Source organism: Bufo gargarizans, chromosome 4 (genome assembly GCF_014858855.1).
Source record: "Bufo gargarizans isolate SCDJY-AF-19 chromosome 4, ASM1485885v1, whole genome shotgun sequence".
NCBI classification, from domain to species: domain Eukaryota; kingdom Metazoa; phylum Chordata; class Amphibia; order Anura; family Bufonidae; genus Bufo; species Bufo gargarizans.
Window position 1 is genome coordinate 522340019 of NC_058083.1, and position 18648 is coordinate 522358666.

Genomic DNA, 18648 nt, shown 5'->3' on the forward strand with positions numbered 1-18648 from the left:
CCCTCTCTGGTGGCCAGGACTTGGGAGCGCACATAGGCTGGTGCTTTTTTTCTATAAGCACGGATGGCTTGCAGGGTGGTCGCAACCATAGAAACGAGCAGTGCATAATGTGATGAAAAAATGAATCCAGCCAGCAAAGGAGGCAATATGGAGAGTCACAATACATAAGTAAGTGCCTTGTATTAACTTTCTCTACATGATAAATGCCATTTGCTGAAGTGAGATAGCCCCTTTAACTGCTCATTCACATATGGCTTTTCCTCCAAAATGAAGTAACGACTTGCTAGTTAAAGGTATCATTACATTCAGATGAGCTAGCCCTGCAAGGCATCGGTAACAGACTCCCTATCCTGAGAATAGAACGCCAATTGTGAAAAAAAAACTGGAATACCTCTTTAAGAACCCATAGCTTACTGCGTGTGGATTTCCCCTCTTGTCATCTGATGCCGCAGTTACGTTGCTCGGCTCCTTCTGCCTCTTCTCCCTCCGTTTGTAGGCTCCTAAGATTATTTGTAACTGTCATATTTTTATTTTATTTGCTAGTTTATTAGAGCTCGGCATGTATACCTGAGTTAGTCTGTCAATGATTGTCAAAAGATCTGTAACTACCTTATAATAACAGCTTTCATTAATGTCCTCTGTCCCTTTCCACTGCTCCCTTAAAAGGCCTTTGCTAGGGCTTGTCTGTCTTCCCTTGAGTATAAACAGAAGGCGGAGGGGCGGTCCTTCACACTGCACGCCTACATTAGGCTTCAGAGTGAGGAGGCGTGTCTCTCAGTAATCCAATCTGATTGGCTGGCAGGGAGCTGCTGGCTACAGTAAGTGCATATGAGAAGTGAGGGAAAGCAGTTTTGGCCTCAGAGACCTGGCAGGGAAAACTCAAGGAAAACAGTGGTATGTAAAGAAACTAAAGAGTGCTTTATGCATAATGCTGCTGCTGCAGTAACACATGCCTCAAATTTACTTTAAAGTTGCACAAGATTTGTTTGTAGTCTGTAACCATAGATCAAGCAAAGTTGCTTCCTTTTTTCCCTTAGAAAGGTGAACTTACCTGTCCATTGACTTACAGTAGACTGTTGCTCCACAGGGGAGATCTACATTGGCGGTCAAGAACATTTCTATTTGGAGACCAATTGCTGCATCGCGGTGCCAAAGGGTGAGGATGGAGAGATGGAGCTGTTTGCTTCCACGCAGAATACGACAGAGAATCAGGTAAGACCACCGGAGGTCAAACAAAAACAATGGCGTCCATTGCAGCCAATCAGAAACCAGCGCACGATGCAAGCACGTTATAAGTCGCAAATGGGAAATACCACCGCAATACGACATGACTTCAGTGACCTCAGTTCTTAGCCAAGTGACACATTTGCCTTTTTCCTTAGCACATTGCTGCACATGCTCTGGGGGTCCCTGCTAATCGAATCGTGGTCCGCGTGAAGAGATTGGGGGGAGGCTTTGGCGGAAAAGAATCCAGAACCGTCCTCTTGTCTACAGCCGTGGCAGTGGCAGCGTACAGGTAGTCCTCACATTCTGGCTCTGCGATTCACTCTCCTGAATGCCTTCATGCAACTCTGTATCAAAATGTTATACAAAATGTATAAATGTATAGTCTGAGCCAAGAGACAGACGGCACCTCCTAAAAGCAGAAGTGTGCGGCAGGCATTTTGGCAGTAAAAGGGTTAATGAACGTCGCTACGCCAGTTCTTGTCTTGATGGTCCAGGTAGTAATTGGGAACCTTTCACATAGGACGGGTCGCCCTGTGAGATGCATGCTGGACAGAGATGAGGACATGCTGATAACTGGCGGCAGACATCCCTATTTGGGGCGTTATAAGGTATTTTTTTCAGATTTTTTTAAATTGCAAATATCTAATTAGTGAGAAATAAAAAAATAAATAAATTAATTAATTAAAAAACAACACAATTTATTTGCTTCTGGTCTGCCCGTTATGGAGGAGTTTTGCTGCTGGGTGAAGGACAGTGACAAGTGTTTGTAAAGCTTCGAAAAATCTGTCTAATGACTACAACAATACCACCATACAGTGTACCATAATGACCTAATGATAGCGCCATACAGTGTAATACAATACAACAACAAAACTTCCCAGTAATAGCGCTATATAGTGCCAACATAATACTACAACACAACACCCCAATAACAGCACCATACAGTGCCAACATAATACTACAACACAACACCCCAATAACAGCACCATACACTGCCAACATAATACTACAACACAACAGCCCAATAACAGCACCATACAGTGCCAACATAATACTACAACACAACACCTCAATAACAGCACCATACAGTGCCAATATAATACTACAACACAACACCCCAATAACAGCACCATACAGTGCCAACATAATACTACAACACAACACCTCAATAACAGCACCATACAGTGCCAACATAATACTACAACACAACACCTCAATAACAGCACCATACAGTGCCAACATAATACTACAACACAACACCCCAATAACAGCACCATACAGTGCCAACATAATACCACAACACAACACCCCAATAACAGCACCATACAGTGCCAACATAATACCACAACACAACACCTCAATAACAGCACCATACAGTGCCAATATAAATACTACAACACAACACCTCAATAATAGCACCTTATAGTGTCAACATAATACTACAACACAACAGCCCAATAACAGCACCATACAGTGCCAACATAATACTACAACACAACACCCCAATAACAGCACCATACAGTGCCAACATAATACTACAACACAACACCTCAATAACAGCACCATACAGTGCCAACATAATACTACAACCCAACACCTCAATAACAGCACCATACAGTGCCAACATAATACTACAACACAACACCCCAATAACAGCACCATACAGTGCCAACATAATACCACAACACAACACCCCAATAACAGCACCATACAGTGCCAACATAATACCACAACACAACACCCCAATAACAGCACCATACAGTGCCAATATAAATACTACAACACAACACCTCAATAATAGCACCTTATAGTGTCAACATAATACAACAAAAAAACTCCCTGATAACAGCGCCATACAGTGCCAGCATGATACTACATCACTGCCCAATGATAGCGCTTCAGTGTCAACATAATACAACACACTGCACCAATAATAGTGCCATACAGTGCCAATGTAATAGCACAACACAATGTCCATGCAATAGTGTCATGCTGTGTCAATATAATACAACACAAGTAAATTAGTCACACAGAGCCCACATAATAATCACAATCATAGTGCCATACAGTGCCAACATAACACGACAATGCAATGCCCTGTGATAGTACCATACAGTGCCGCAGTAATACTATCACACGGAGCCCAAATAATAAGACCATGCAGTGCCCAGTTAGTGCCATATGCTCCTGGTCTGCTGATTTCTTGTACTGAATGCTGCCTCTCCGTGTAATCAGAGTTTCGGTTCCGTCTGTCCATTACCCCATCATACAAGGTGCACAGCAATAGTGGACCTCAATATACAACTTTCAATGACCTAAAGACTACCCCTTGACTAATGTACTACTTTGGGTTCTTAGGTTGGCTTTAAGAAAACAGGACAGATAACTGCACTAGAAGTTACATATTATGCAAATGCTGGAAACTCATATGACCTGTCACATGCGGTAAGTACTGTATGACCTGCATGAGAGCCCCCTACTGACCACATCAGTGAACTGGAATCTGCACTCACTGTTCTGCTGGTGCAGTCACTGTGTACATACATTATATTACTTATCCTGTACTGATCCTGAGTTACATCCTGTATTATACTCCAGAGCTGCACTCACTATTCTGCTGGTGCAGTCACTGTGTACATACATTACATTACTTATCCTGTACTGATCCTGAGTTACATCCTGTATTATACTCCAGAGCTGCACTCACTATTCTGCTGGTGGAGTCCCTGTGTACATACATTACATTACTTATCCTGTACTGATCCTGAGTTACATCCTGTATTATACTCCAGAGCTGTACTCACTATTCTGCTGGTGCAGTCACTGTGTACATACATTACATTACTTATCCTGTACTGATCCTGAGTTACATCCTGTATTATGGTCCAGAGCTGCACTCACTATTCTGCTGGTGGAGTCACTATGTACATACATTACATTACTTATCCTGTACTGATCCTGAGTTACATCCTGTATTATACTCCAGAGCTGCACTCACTATTCTGCTGGTGCAGTCACTGTGTACATACATTACTTATGCTGTACTGATCCTGAGTTACACCCTGTATTATACTCCAGAGCTGCACTCACTATTCTGCTGGTGCAGTCACTGAGTACATACATTACATTACTTATCCTGTACTGATCCTGAGTTACACCCTGTATTATACTCCAGAGCTGCACTCACTATTCTGCTGGTGGAGTCACTGTGTACATACATTACTTATCCTGTACTGATCCTGAGTTACACCCTGTATTATACTCCAGAGCTGCACTCACTATTCTGCTGGTGCAGTCACTGTGTACATACATTACATTACTTATCCTGTACTAATCCTGAGTTACATCCTGTATTATGCTGCAGAGCTGCACTCACTATTCTGCTGGTGGAGTCACTGTGTGCATACATTACATTACTTATCCTGTACTGATCCTGAGTTACATCCTGTATTATACTCCAGAGCTGTAATCACTATTCTGCTGGTGCAGTCACTGTGTACATACATTACATTACTTATCCTGTACTGATCCTGAGTTACATCCTGTATTATGGTCCAGAGCTGCACTCACTATTCTGCTGGTGGAGTCACTATGTACATACATTACATTACTTATCCTGTACTGATCCTGAGTTACATCCTGTATTATACTCCAGAGCTGCACTCACTATTCTGCTGGTGCAGTCACTGTGTACATACATTACATTACTTATCCTGTACTAATCCTGAGTTACATCCTGTATTATGCTGCAGAGCTGCACTCACTATTCTGCTGGTGGAGTCACTGTGTGCATACATTACATTACTTATCCTGTACTGATCCTGAGTTACATCCTGTATTAAGAGAAATTATATCACCAGTAGGTGATAAAAGACACAAGCGCTGGTGCACAGTAACAATCAGCTAGTCCTTTTGAGTTTGCACTGTTATCTGGTATCCGACTGAATCACCAGGTAATGTGCTGTTATGGTGGTAAAGATAATAGTGGTGTGGGTGGTTAATCAATGGTTAGTTCTGCTGTGGTCCCTCCCCTCTGTACCTTGCTTGTTCGTTCTTTACTTCAAACTGGTCCCGCCGTCGATGCTGGGCTTTGCTCCTTCTTCTGGGTACCTTTTGTGTTGATGTTGGTATCCTTATAGGGTTGTGGCACTGTTCTTATTCTCCTGTTCTTCTTCTCCCGTCAGAACGGCAGCGCGGCCCCGGCCGGAAGCACGCGCGGCGTGAGGGAGCTTGGTTCGTTGCCCGGGAAACCTGCCTGCGGTGACGTCACCTGGTACGAGTATAGTGGCCTCCGTAGGACAAAAGACCTTAACCTACGCGTTTCAGAGCCAAAGCGGGCTCCTTCGTCAGGGTAACCCTGACGAAGGAGCCCGCTTTGGCTCTGAAACGCGTAGGTTAAGGTCTTTTGTCCTACGGAGGCCACTATACTCGTACCAGGTGACGTCACCGCAGGCAGGTTTCCCGGGCAACGAACCAAGCTCCCTCACGCCGCGCGTGCTTCCGGCCGGGGCCGCGCTGCCGTTCTGACGGGAGAAGAAGAACAGGAGAATAAGAACAGTGCCACAACCCTATAAGGATACCAACATCAACACAAAAGGTACCCAGAAGAAGGAGCAAAGCCCAGCATCGACGGCGGGACCAGTTTGAAGTAAAGAACGAACAAGCAAGGTACAGAGGGGAGGGACCACAGCAGAACTAACCATTGATTAACCACCCACACCACTATTATCTTTACCACCATAACAGCACATTACCTGGTGATTCAGTCGGATACCAGATAACAGTGCAAACTCAAAAGGACTAGCTGATTGTTACTGTGCACCAGCGCTTGTGTCTTTTATCACCTACTGGTGATATAATTTCTCTTTATATATTAAACTAGGGAGAACGGTAGCTCCCTTTCAGACACCTAGCAGCAGATTCTCCTTATACAGGCAGACTGTCACATAGCAATCTAATAGGAGCGCAGGGGGATCCTCTTTTTATCTTTACATCCTGTATTATGCTCCAGAGCTGCACTCACTATTCTGCATTTTCAGCAGTTGTTTCCCAGCATTCCTCGCTTGCCCAGTGTCTGCACAGGCATTTATTTCTGGTTATGAAGATACTTTAGTCCTCGCTTACTCTCTGAATTTGCTGAATTTGACAGATAATTGACAGAAGTTTATTCCACATGGACAATGCTTACAGAATCCCCAACATCAGAGGCACAGGATACGTGTGTAAGACCAACCTACCCTCTAACACAGCTTTCCGAGGCTTTGGTGGCCCACAAGGAATGATGGTGGCGGAAGCCTGGATGAGCGACGTAGCGGAGGCGTGCGGACTGCCGCCAGAACATGTAAGTTCTGCAAATATTCTGTAAGGCATAATAAACAGATGAAAGTCAAGGGGCGAAGTTCAGACTGCAGTGAACTAGCCTGACTGTGGCAGGAAGAGGTTGATTACATTTTGTTCATAAACATAAAAAGTAAAAAAAATAATCAATAAATAAAAAAATACCTAAAAAATAAAATAAAGAGAATAAATAAATTAAAAAGTTATAACTATAGTTACTACCTTATTTTTCAGACTATAAGACGCACCTAGGATTTGGAGGAGAAAATAAGAAAAAAAAGATTTTCCATCAGACCTCAGAGCAGGACTCAAATCAGACCCCCGTTCTTCATCAGACCTCAGATTAGACCCTCATCAGTTCCCCATTCTTCACCAGACCAACAGCCATTAGCCTCAGTCAGACCCGTTAACCGTCATCAGCCTCGGATCACACCCCCAACCTCCATCAGACACTACAGCCTCCATTAGCCTCAGAGTCAGATCATACTCAGATCAGACCCCCATCATACTCAGATCAGACCCCCAATCAACCTCAGATTGAAACTCCCAGCTCCAATTAGCCTCATATGGGACCCCACAGCCCCCATCAGCCTCAGATCTGCCCCCATCAGCCCCCAGCTCCCATCAGACTCAGATCAGACCCCTAATCAGACCCTATCAGTCTCAAATCAGAACCCCCCAGCCCGAATCAGCCTCAGATCGGACCCTCCCAGCCCCTTAGATCAGCCCCCCCCCCAGCCCCCATAAGACTCAGATCGGACCCTCCCAGCCCCCTATCAGCCCCTCAGATCAACCCCCCCCCCCAGCTTCCATCAGACTCAGATCAGACCCCAAATCAGATCCTATCAGCCTCTGATTGCCTCCCCCCCAGCCCCCATCAGATCTCAGATAAGACATTTAAAAAATAAAAAATGAACTTACTTGGCTTGCTCTGGACAGCAGGGCATATCGAGGACTTACTGCGCCGCTTCTTCTGGGTCCCGCTGTGCAGTGCGCGCCTATGTGCACTGAGTCCTGCCGCTGTGAGCAATCAGGACACCACAGCAGGCGCCGCTCTTATACCATGGCCATTTCTGGTATTGCAGCTCTGGTATTGAGAGCACAAGAGTGAAGAAGGCAGCCATGTTTTTTTTTTTTTTTTTTTATCCCAATACAAATTCCCTGTTCTTACATTCTGATCTCAAAGCACATCTTTCCGCACGCAGGTCCGGAAGCTGAACATGTACCGGGAGGGAGACCTCACGCATTTCAGTCAGAAGCTGGAATCCTTCAATGTCCACCGCTGCTGGGACGAATGTCTGAAGAACTCTGCATACCACGAAAGGAGGACCGCCATTGCAAAGTTTAACAAGTGAGGAACAGAAACATCTCCAGAGACACCTGTATCCATCTCATATCTATCTATCTATCTATCTATCTATCTATCTATCTATCTATCTCATATCTATCTATCTACCTACCTTCTATCTATCTATCTATCTATCTATCTATCTATCTATCTATCTACCTACCTTCTATCTATCTATCTATCTATCTATCTCATATCTATCTATCTACCTACCTTCTATCTATCTATCTCATATCTATCTATCTCATATCTATCTATCTATCTCATATCTATCTATCTATCTATCTATCTATCTATCTTCTATCTATCCAGTGGCGTACATAGAGAAGTAAGGCCCCCATAGCAAGGATCAAACCAGGCCCCCCACACAGGACAGAAGGGTTTCCACCTAAACCCCTTTCAATGACCGTTCGGCCATTTTTCCACTGCCTCATTTTCTAAAAGTTGTTCCTTTATGGGGTAGAGTCCTAACAAAGTTTCCCCTCCAGTAGAAGAAGCGATAATCCCAACTTAGACTGGGCCCCCTCTTACCCTGGGCCCCGTAGCAGTCGCACGGTCTTCCGCTATGGTAGTTACGTCCTCGTATCTATCTCATCTCTATCTATCTCATATCTATCTTATGTGCGATGCCCATATCTTGTGCCCTCTCACAGGCAGCATCGCTGGAAGAAGAGGGGCATCTCAATCATCCCGACTAAGTTTGGGATCAGCTTCACACTGATGTTCCTCAATCAGGTTCTTGCTCTTTTATTCTGCATTCTTCTCCGGCACATTGTATTTCTTCACATTCCCTTCATTTCAATATATTTCTTATAGGCTGGTGCCCTGGTCCACGTGTACACTGACGGGTCGGTCCTACTGACTCATGGGGGAACAGAAATGGGTCAAGGGCTTCATACAAAGATGGTACAGGTAATGGCACACAGGATATTAGAATATTCAGCATATTTAGTATACAGCTTCTGGGCAGACCTATGTGTCTCCATGGTTACAGACTACAAATAAACCCTGTGTAGTCTGATCCTGCAATCATATTACCTTCCATCTGTATGTAAGGGAACAGAAGGAGAGACCCTCCTGACCTCATGCCGTTACGTCTATATGTAGCATTCTCATACTAGATCTAATTTCTTTTTCACAGGTCGCCAGTAAAGCTTTAGGAATACCAACCTCAAAAATCCATATCAGTGAAACCAGCACCAACACCGTTCCCAATGCGTCTGCGACGGCTGCCTCAGCCAGTTCGGACCTCAATGGAATGGCCATATATGTAAGAATCTTCTCCACATCTATACAGAAAGCATGGGGTGTACTACGTCTCCTTCATTGTCCACTGTTCCATGTGTTAGGTTAATGTAATAATATATCTATAGGAGGCTTTGTTTGCATTATATAATTCTGGCTGCCTGCAGCCACCACTAGAGGGAGCTCACTGCATATAGACTTATACAGCCACCACTAGAGGGAGCTCACTGCATATAGACTTATACAGCCACCACTAGAGGGAGCTCACTGTATATGGATTTATACAGCCACCACTAGAGGGAGCTCACTGCATATAGACTTATACAGCTACCACTAGAGGGAGCTCACTGCATATAGACTTATACAGCCACCACTAGAGGGAGCTCACTGCATATAGACTTATACAGCTACCACTAGAGGGAGCTCACTGCATATAGACTTATACAGCTGCCACTAGAGGGAGCTCACTGCATATAGACTTATACAGCCGCCACTAGAGGGAGCTCACTGCATATGGATTTATGCAGCCACCACTAGGGGGAGCTCACTGCATATGGATTTATACAACCACCACTAGGGGGAGCTCACTGCATATGGATTTATACAACCATCACTAGAGGGAGCTCACTGTATATGGATTTATACAGCCACCACTAGGGGGAGCTCACTGCATATAGACTTATACAGCCACCACTAGAGGGAGCTCACTGTATATGGATTTATACAGCCACCACTAGGGGGAGCTCACTGCATATAGACTTATACATCCACTACAAACGGGGATCTCACTGCATATGGATTTATACAGCCACCACTAGGGGGAGCTCACTGCATATGGACTTATACAGCCACCACTAGAGGGAGCTCACTGCATATGGATTTATACAACCATCACTAGAGGGAGCTCACTGTATATGGATTTATACAGCCACCACTAGGGGGAGCTCACTGCATATAGACTTATACAGCCACCACTAGAGGGAGCTCACTGTATATGGATTTATACAGCCACCACTAGGGGGAGCTCACTGCATATAGACTTATACATCCACTACAAACGGGGATCTCACTGCATATGGATTTATACAGCCACCACTAGGGGGAGCTCACTGCATATGGATTTATACAGCCACCACTAGGGGGAGCTCACTGCATATAGACTTATACAGCCACCACTAGAGGGAGCTCACTGCATATAGACTTATACAGCCACTACAAAGAGGGATCTCACTGCATATGGATTTATACAGCCACCACTAGAGGGAGCTCACTGTATATGGATTTATACAGCCACCACTAGAGGGAGCTCACTGTATATGGATTTATACAGCCACCACTAGAGGTAGCTCACTGTATATGGATTTATACAGTCACCACTAGAGGTAGCTCACTGTATATGGATTTATACAGCCACCACTAGAGGAAACTCACTGTATATGGATTTATGCAGTCACCACTAGGGGGAGCTCACTGCATATGGATTTATACAGCCACCACTAGAGGAAACTCACTGTATATGGATTTATACAGTCACCACTAGAGGGAGCTCACTGTATATGGATTTATACAGTCACCACTAGAGGGAGCTCACTGTATATGGATTTATACAGCCACCACTAGAGGGAGCTCACTGTATATGGATTTATACAGCCACCACTAGAGGGAGCTCACTGTATATGGATTTATACAGTCACCACTAGAGGTAGCTCACTGTATATGGATTTATACAGCCACCACTAGAGGAAACTCACTGTATATATGGATTTATGCAGTCACCACTAGGGGGAGCTCACTGCATATGGATTTATACAGCCACCACTAGAGGAAACTCACTGTATATGGATTTATACAGCCACCACTAGAGGGAGCTCACTGCATATGGATTTATACAGCCACCACTAGGGGGAGCTCACTGCATATAAATTTATACAGCCACCACTAGGGGGTGCTCACTGCATATGGATTTATACAGTCACCACTAGGGGGAACTCACTGCATATGGATTTATACAGCCACCACCAGGGGATGCCCACAGCATATGGATTTATGCAGCCACCACTGGGGGTGCTCAATACATATGGTATTTACAGCCACCACAAGGGGGAGCTCAATGCATATGAATTTATACAGTCACCAGTAGGGGGAGATCACTGCATATGGATTTATACAACCACCACTAGGGGGAGCTCATTTTATATGGATTTATACAACCACCACTAGAGGGTGCTCAATACATATGGATTTATACAGTCACCACTAGATGGACCTCACTGTATTTGGATTTATACAACCACCACTAGAGGAAACTCACTGTATATGGATTTATACAGTCACCACTAGGGGGAGCTCACTGCATATGGATTTATACAGCCACCACTAGGGGGAGCTCATTGTATATGGATTTATACAACCACCACTAGATGGACCTCACTGTATATGGATTTGTACAGCTATGTCTAGGGGGAGATCACTGCATTTAGATGTATACAGCCACCACTAGGGGGATCTCACTGCATATCGTTTTTTACAACTAATATTGAACTCATTGGGAGCTGTATAAAGCCATATGCTGTGAGCTCCTCCTAGTGGAGGCTACAGGTAGCACATTAAATAGGGGAAGCATTTAAGTGCAGGACAATCACAAGCCACGTGATCCGTGGTCACGTACCCTGCTTTCGTGGTAGATGCTGCATTAGGTATAAGCATTGCGGTTGTATCCTCTCTACATGCAGGAACTTAAAACCAATGCAAATGAATGCAGTCACATCCTAACTAATTTTCGTAGCAGGACCTAGAGTGGGCGCTGCGCATTTCATGTGTCATGTGTCTAGATTGGGGCCTTTTATAGATTTGCTATGGACCAAGAAATGTCTATACATTATTTATGCTTTATCTCACTACAACTGTGCTTACTCATGGCCGCAGGAATTGCCAGACACCAGATTGTGCGGGGGCGGCTGATATTGAAACGCAGCCTGGTCGGAAAAAAAAAATAAACTGAAAATGGTAAAATGCTAATAATATATTCAGTCTAATAAGTAGAATATATTGAATGATATGACTTATCATTACTTTAAAGTGAAAAAAAAAATCATTAAATAGTCATCTGCTGCCTCCACCAGGGGGTGATTTGTATACAACTGTCTATATATAGTATATATATATATATATATATATATATATATATATATATATATATATACTGTATAGATAACCTCCTGGTGGTTGCAACAGGAACAGCCCCCATTGAACCCAATGACATTTATTTTTATCAACCTGGATGCAGTGAGCTCCCCCTAGTGGTGGCTACAAAAATAAAATAAAAATTATGGGCTCATATTCAGAGCCCTATACAAGTTTCTAGGTGGCCCCGAGGTTCCCTGGTCTCTCAGACCGTGCTCAGTTGCCCAAATGGCTCACATACATGGTTTACATGTCCATGATCTTCTCATCTGTTGTAGAATGCATGTCAGACGTTACTGCAGAGGTTGGAGCCGTACAAAAAATCAAACCCCACCGGGACATGGGAAAGCTGGGTATGTATCCATAATAATTATTATTCACACAGCAAGGGGGGCAACCTCTTCTCTAAAGCAAGACACTTAGTCCTACCCGGGATATCCTTTGGCTGAAATCACAGCAGCTGTAAATTGACTGATTCCAGATTTACAAACGAAAATGCCTGCAATTGATAGTCTGACACCTAGTGGCCAAAATGAAAACTGCAATATTTAAATTTCGTCCCAGTGAAATCTAAAATATGATAAAAGTTTTCACTTGTTTTCTGTCCCAGATCAGATCTGCTTACGAGGACAGAGTCAGCCTCTCAGCCACCGGGTTCTACAGGTACGCCATATATGTTGGGATCCAGTATTTTTCTGTAAGTGAACGTGTATCCATGTTTCCACTTTTCTTCATTAAACTTCATTAAAGTAATATTTTTATTATATGCAAGGACTGAAGGCATCGGTTATGACCTGCAGACCTATCATGGGAACCCCAGCCACTACTTCAGCTACGGGGTGGCTTGTTCTGAAGTTGAAATTGACTGTTTAACTGGTGATCACAAGGTAAGACAGGATGTAATATAATAAGTCAATTAATATTGTATAATACATTTTAATATTATATAAAAAATAAAAAGTAGATACAAATCCATTAATCTAGAACTTGAAATTTTGGAAAATCCGGCATCTAACCAGTTTTTCTGCAGGAATACAGAAAGGGGTTATCCTTTAATAACAGCATACAAATCCCTTTACAGTGTATTCTTGACTACCTGCAGTCACCTCTAGGGGGAGCTCACTTCCTAGGGATTTATACTACTCCTAATGAATTCAATAATAAATCTGTATGCATGATGCTTGGGAGCTCCCTCTGGAGGTGGCTGATGGGAGCAAGATTATTATTTTTTGTCTATGCAGGGGATTTGGAGCTCCGTATCAGAAAATGAAGCTCTGGATGTTATGAAGATATATTTGGAAAATAAAGGGGGTCGTGTCATCTCAGACTTTGGCGGCAGCATATCGCTGCGATATGCCATTAAGATCAGATAGGTGCGGGTCCCAACTCCTGTAGCCAGAACGGGCCGCGAAAGTGCAGGAGAGTGCACCGTGCATGCATGGCGGCTTGCTCTCTATTCATTACTATGGGAGTTCTGAAAATAACCGTGCGGCCACTTCTCCATTCACTTCTCCGCTTTATTCGGCAGCCCCTATAGAAATGAATGGAGGACGGCCACTCTACTCTCGCTTCTTGGTCCTGTTCTGGAGATGGGTGCGGGTTCCAGAGGTGGCATCCCTACCTAGTGATCCATCCTAACTATATGCCGCCAGTGTCTAACATTAGACAACCCCTTTAATTAATGCAAAATTTTGGATCAATTTAATTTAATCAAATCTGAAATGATCAGAACACTTTAAACGTCTGTCTCACTTTTTCTTTTTCAGAACCTGCGTACAGATATCGTAATGGATGTTGGTAGAAGCCTTAACCCGGCAATAGATATAGGGCAGGTGAGTAATATAAAAGTCTTACAATCCATGGCTGACGCTACTGCTATGTCCTCCATAGGGTTTATGCAAAACCTGGTGATGCAACTTCAAAAACTTATGATTACATATGGATTTCTCCTTTTTCTGCTGCAGTCATGTGACTATTGCGCTTGCTCTGGGGTTGCTATGGTAGCATCAGCTAGTTAGCTCTTCTGTGCATAAACTTCCTGTCCTTTTGGTTTACATTTTTATCAATGTGTTCCTGTTACATAACAGGAAGTCCATCTACTGAAGGGTTAATCTGCCGAGGTTACTAGCAGAGCAAGCACAATAGTCCTAGAGCAAGCGCGATATTCCCAGAGCAAGCGCAATATTCCCAGAGCAAGCGCAATATTCCCAGAGCAAGCATTACTACAGTAGTCGGGAGAGGAAGTATAATAGAAAATGGCTTTATTTTCAATTCAAAAGTAGAATATCCCTTTAAGGATGCAGTTACCTTTCAGTATACATGATTACAGCAGCCATAGTCAGCTCATTAGGATAAAATCAAATATATATATATAATCTGTCCTGCTCTTAGGTTGAAGGTGCATTTGTGCAAGGAATGGGCCTTTTCACATTAGAAGAGTTAAAGTATTCCCCCGATGGTAACTTGTACACACGAGGCCCCGGGATGTACAAGATCCCAGCGTTTGGCGACATCCCAGCGGAATTCAATGTGTCCCTTCTTCGGGACTGTCCAAACAGCAAAGCCATCTATTCTTCCAAGGTAAGAGAGTAAAAGCTTATAGAAAGCTGGGACATCCAAAAACTGGCCAAGTCCTTTATTGAGAGCCCTGGAAAATGTACTACTTTTAGCAGCCACCACTAGGGGGAGCTCATTACACATGGATTTACACATCTAGTATTGAACTCATTGGGCTATGTAAAAAATCTCCATAGATTGAGCTCCCCCTGGTGGTGGCTGCGGGAAAATCGGATAACCATGTGTTGGGAAGTAGGAGAAGCTGTTCAAATCCAGGCCTCATGTGGGAACAGGGGCGGATTTGGCCATCACAATGTGTGGCGACCCAGAGATCAGGGGGGCACCCTGGCAGCCAGGTCCACCTGGCAGCAGCACCACTTTCAAATGCCAACATGTCCTCAGGTTGCAGATACAGTTGAATATAGGGGTGAAGCAGGGAGCCGTCACTGCTGCCAGACAGAACGGAGAAGATCTGCATTGTTGGTTGTGAGAACGTGGGGATTCATTTTGGAGACACTAAAAGGGACACCATATTGTGTTGGGGACATATAAGGGGGAATTATGTGTTGGGGGCACATAAGAGGGCATTATATTTTGTTGGGGTCACCATATTGTCTTGGAAACACATACGGGGGCACCATATTGTGTAAGAGGCATCATAAGGGGCAGTTTTCTGTGTTGTGGTACATAAGGGGGGCACATAACAGGGAATGCTATTGTGGGCACACTGGGGGCACCATATTGTATTGGGGGCCTTATCCTGTGCTGGGGGTGGCACATAAGGCCCCTTTCAGACGGGCGAGTTTTCCGCGCGGGTGCAATGCGTGATGTAAACGCATTGCACCCGTGCGGAATCTGGACCCATTCATTTCAATAGGGCTGTGTACATGAGCGTTGCTTTTCATGCATCACTTATACGTTGCGTGAAAATCACAGCATGTTCTATATTCTGCATTTTTCACGCAGTCCTGGCCCCATAGAAGTGAATGGGACTGCGTGAAAAATGCATCGCATCCGCAAGGAAGTGCGGATGCGATGCGTTTTTCACTGATGGTTGCTAAGAGATGTTGTTTGTAAACATTCAGTTTTCTATCACGCGTGTGAAAAAAACACATCAAAACGCATTTCACCCGTGGGATAAAAACTGAACCACCGAACGCTATTGCGCATTTTTCACTGAACGCATCCGGACCGCGCTCGTCTGCAAGGGGCCTAAGGGTCACCACCTTAGCAGTGTGATGGGAGTGGAGCTTAGCAACTTAAGTAACTTTGCTTGGGCCACAGAAATGCCAAATCCTCCCCTGTATGGGCGATACGCCGCTGGTCGCAGTCTGGCCCTCTAAGGGTGCTGATCACATGACACAGATGATACAATGTTGCATTTTCACCATTTCATTATTACATTGTGTTCTATTTCCTATCCAGGCTGTTGGCGAGCCTCCGCTCTTCCTGTCGGCCTCCATATTTTACGCCATTAAAGATGCCATCAAGTCGGCCAGAGCGGAGTCCGGCATCACCGGGATATTCAGACTGGACAGTCCAGCCACACCGGAGAGGATCCGTAACGCTTGTGCGGATCAGCTCACCAAACTGGTAGGGGCCGATGAAGAGATGCGCTTTTTTATGCTCATTGATTTTAACCCCTTCCTGACCAATGCCTTTAGTTCTCATGCGAGTCGAAAAGGTTTGCAGCTTTCTAATAGGCTTTGTGTTTTAATTCCTCAGCATTTTCAAGATCTCTGCTTGCTGTTTGTAAATAGGAAAATTTATTTTTACACACAGTGGTAGAAAACCAGCACTACACCTCATACTTCTCACAGCTGAGAGTTTGTTACAATCGAATTCGGTCTAGACAACGCTCTGTGAGCTAAACAGACTGGACTCCAAGGCTGATACATTTTACCTGCACTGATACATTGTAGCAAACTGTCAGGACAGGAAAAAAGTGCTGTTTATATCTCACAGGGGATCGTTCAGACTGCAATACAATCATAGCAAAACCCTCAGCTGTGAGAAGTATTAGGTCTGTACAGATTTGGATGTGAATAAGAATGTTCCTGTTTGCTGACAGCAAGCAGAGATCTTAAAAATAATGATTTATTTAAAGAGGACCTTTCATGCGATTTTATTAAGGGAGATATATACCTGTACTTGCTACCACCCTGCTTGGTTTTTTTAAATATGCTTGCTGCGCCCCGCCGGATTTCTCCCGCTCAGTATGCTAATACTGAGCATCGGAACAGGGAGGAGGAGACTGAGTCTTTCTCTGTGGGCGTCTCCTTCTCCCTCCAATCGCAGCGCAGAGCATCACAGGCAGGGAGAAGGAGACGCCCACAGAGAAAGACTCAGTCTCCTCCTCCCTGTTCCGATGCTCAGTATTAGCATACTGAGCGGGAGAAATCCGGCGGGGCGCAGCAAGCATATTTAAAAAACCAAGCAGGGTGGCAGTATCAGCGGGGGATACCCCACAAGAGCAGGTATATTTCTCCCTTAATAAAATCGCATGAAAGGTCCTCTTTAAACACAAAGGGGGTTATTTATTAATGTTTTTATGACACTTTTTGGCGTATTTATGTTGCAGATTTTGTCACAAAGGCGTTTGGCGGCTAAATCTGCCACTTTTCCTCGCTCACGCCATTTTTGTAAAGTGGCCAAAAAAGAGGGCATGGCGTGGATGGAGAAGAGGGCCGTACGCATCTTTTGCAGCCCTATTGAAGTGAATGGGTCCGCATCCGAGCCGCAAAAACTGCGACTCGGATGCGGACCATAACTACGGTCGTGTGCATGAGGCTTTTGTCTGTGATTGCGTTCAGTTGTTCAGTTTTTTCCGCGCGGATGCAACGCGCTTTGATGCGTTTTTCCTGCGTGTGATAAAAAACTAAGGCCCCTTTCACACGAGCGAGTTTTCCGCGCGGGTGCAATGCGTGATGTGAACGCATAGCACCCACACTGAATCCTGACCCACTCATTTCAATGGGTCTGTGTACATGAGCGTTGTTTTTCACGCATCAGTTCTGCGTCGCGTGAAAATCACAGCATGTTCTATATTCTGCGTTTTTCAAGCAGCCCTGGCCCCATAGAAGTGAATGGGGCTGCGTGAAAAACGCATTGCATCCGCAAGCAAGTGCGGGTGCGATGCGTTTTTCACTGATGGTTGCTAAGGCCTCTTTCACACGGGCGTCATGTTTTTTGCCCGGAAAAGAGGCGGGTGCGTTGCGGGAAAATGCGCGATTTTTCCGCGCGAGTGCAAAACATTGTCATGCGTTTTGCACTCGCGTGAGAAAAATCGCGCATGTTTGGTACCCAAACCCGAACTTCTTCACAGAAGTTCGGGCTTGGGATTGATGTTCTGAAGATTGTATTATTTTCCCTTATAACATGGTTATAAGGGAAAATAATAGCATTCTGAATACAGAATGCATAGTACAATAGCGCTGGAAGGGTTAAAAAAAATAAAATAATTTAACTCACCTAGTCCACTTGATCGCGTAGCCCGGCATCTCTTCTGTCTCCTTTGCTGAACAGGACCTGTGGTGAGCATTCATTGCAGGAGCAGGACCTGTGGTGACGTCACTCCGGTCATCACATGATCCATCACCATGGTAAAAGATCATGTGATGGATCATGTGATGACCGGAGTGACGTCACCACAGGTCCTGTTCAGCAAAGGAGACAGACGAGATGCCGGGCAGCGCGATCAAGTGGACTAAGGTGAGTTTAATTATTTTTATTTATTTTTTAACCCCTCCAGC

General features: G+C 44.5%; 1 protein-coding gene across 4 annotated transcripts in view; it reads left to right on the forward strand.

Moving 5' to 3' along the window:
* The window catches only part of XDH (xanthine dehydrogenase), a 72233-nt gene that overhangs the window by 52955 nt on the left and 630 nt on the right, over nt 1-18648 (forward strand). For 3 of the 4 annotated variants that reach the window (XM_044292223.1, XM_044292226.1, XM_044292227.1), the window contains 15 exons: nt 1088-1212; nt 1383-1516; nt 1748-1835; nt 3586-3672; nt 6377-6568; nt 7770-7915; nt 8566-8647; nt 8729-8824; nt 9054-9182; nt 12619-12693; nt 12951-13003; nt 13113-13227; nt 14107-14172; nt 14732-14920; nt 16322-16489. In XM_044292223.1, the coding sequence (XP_044148158.1) occupies nt 1088-1212; nt 1383-1516; nt 1748-1835; nt 3586-3672; nt 6377-6568; nt 7770-7915; nt 8566-8647; nt 8729-8824; nt 9054-9182; nt 12619-12693; nt 12951-13003; nt 13113-13227; nt 14107-14172; nt 14732-14920; nt 16322-16489 (1745 nt within the window). The remainder of the gene's footprint in view (nt 1-1087; nt 1213-1382; nt 1517-1747; nt 1836-3585; nt 3673-6376; nt 6569-7769; nt 7916-8565; nt 8648-8728; nt 8825-9053; nt 9183-12618; nt 12694-12950; nt 13004-13112; nt 13228-14106; nt 14173-14731; nt 14921-16321; nt 16490-18648) is intronic. The other variant, XM_044292225.1, reaches the window with a different exon arrangement.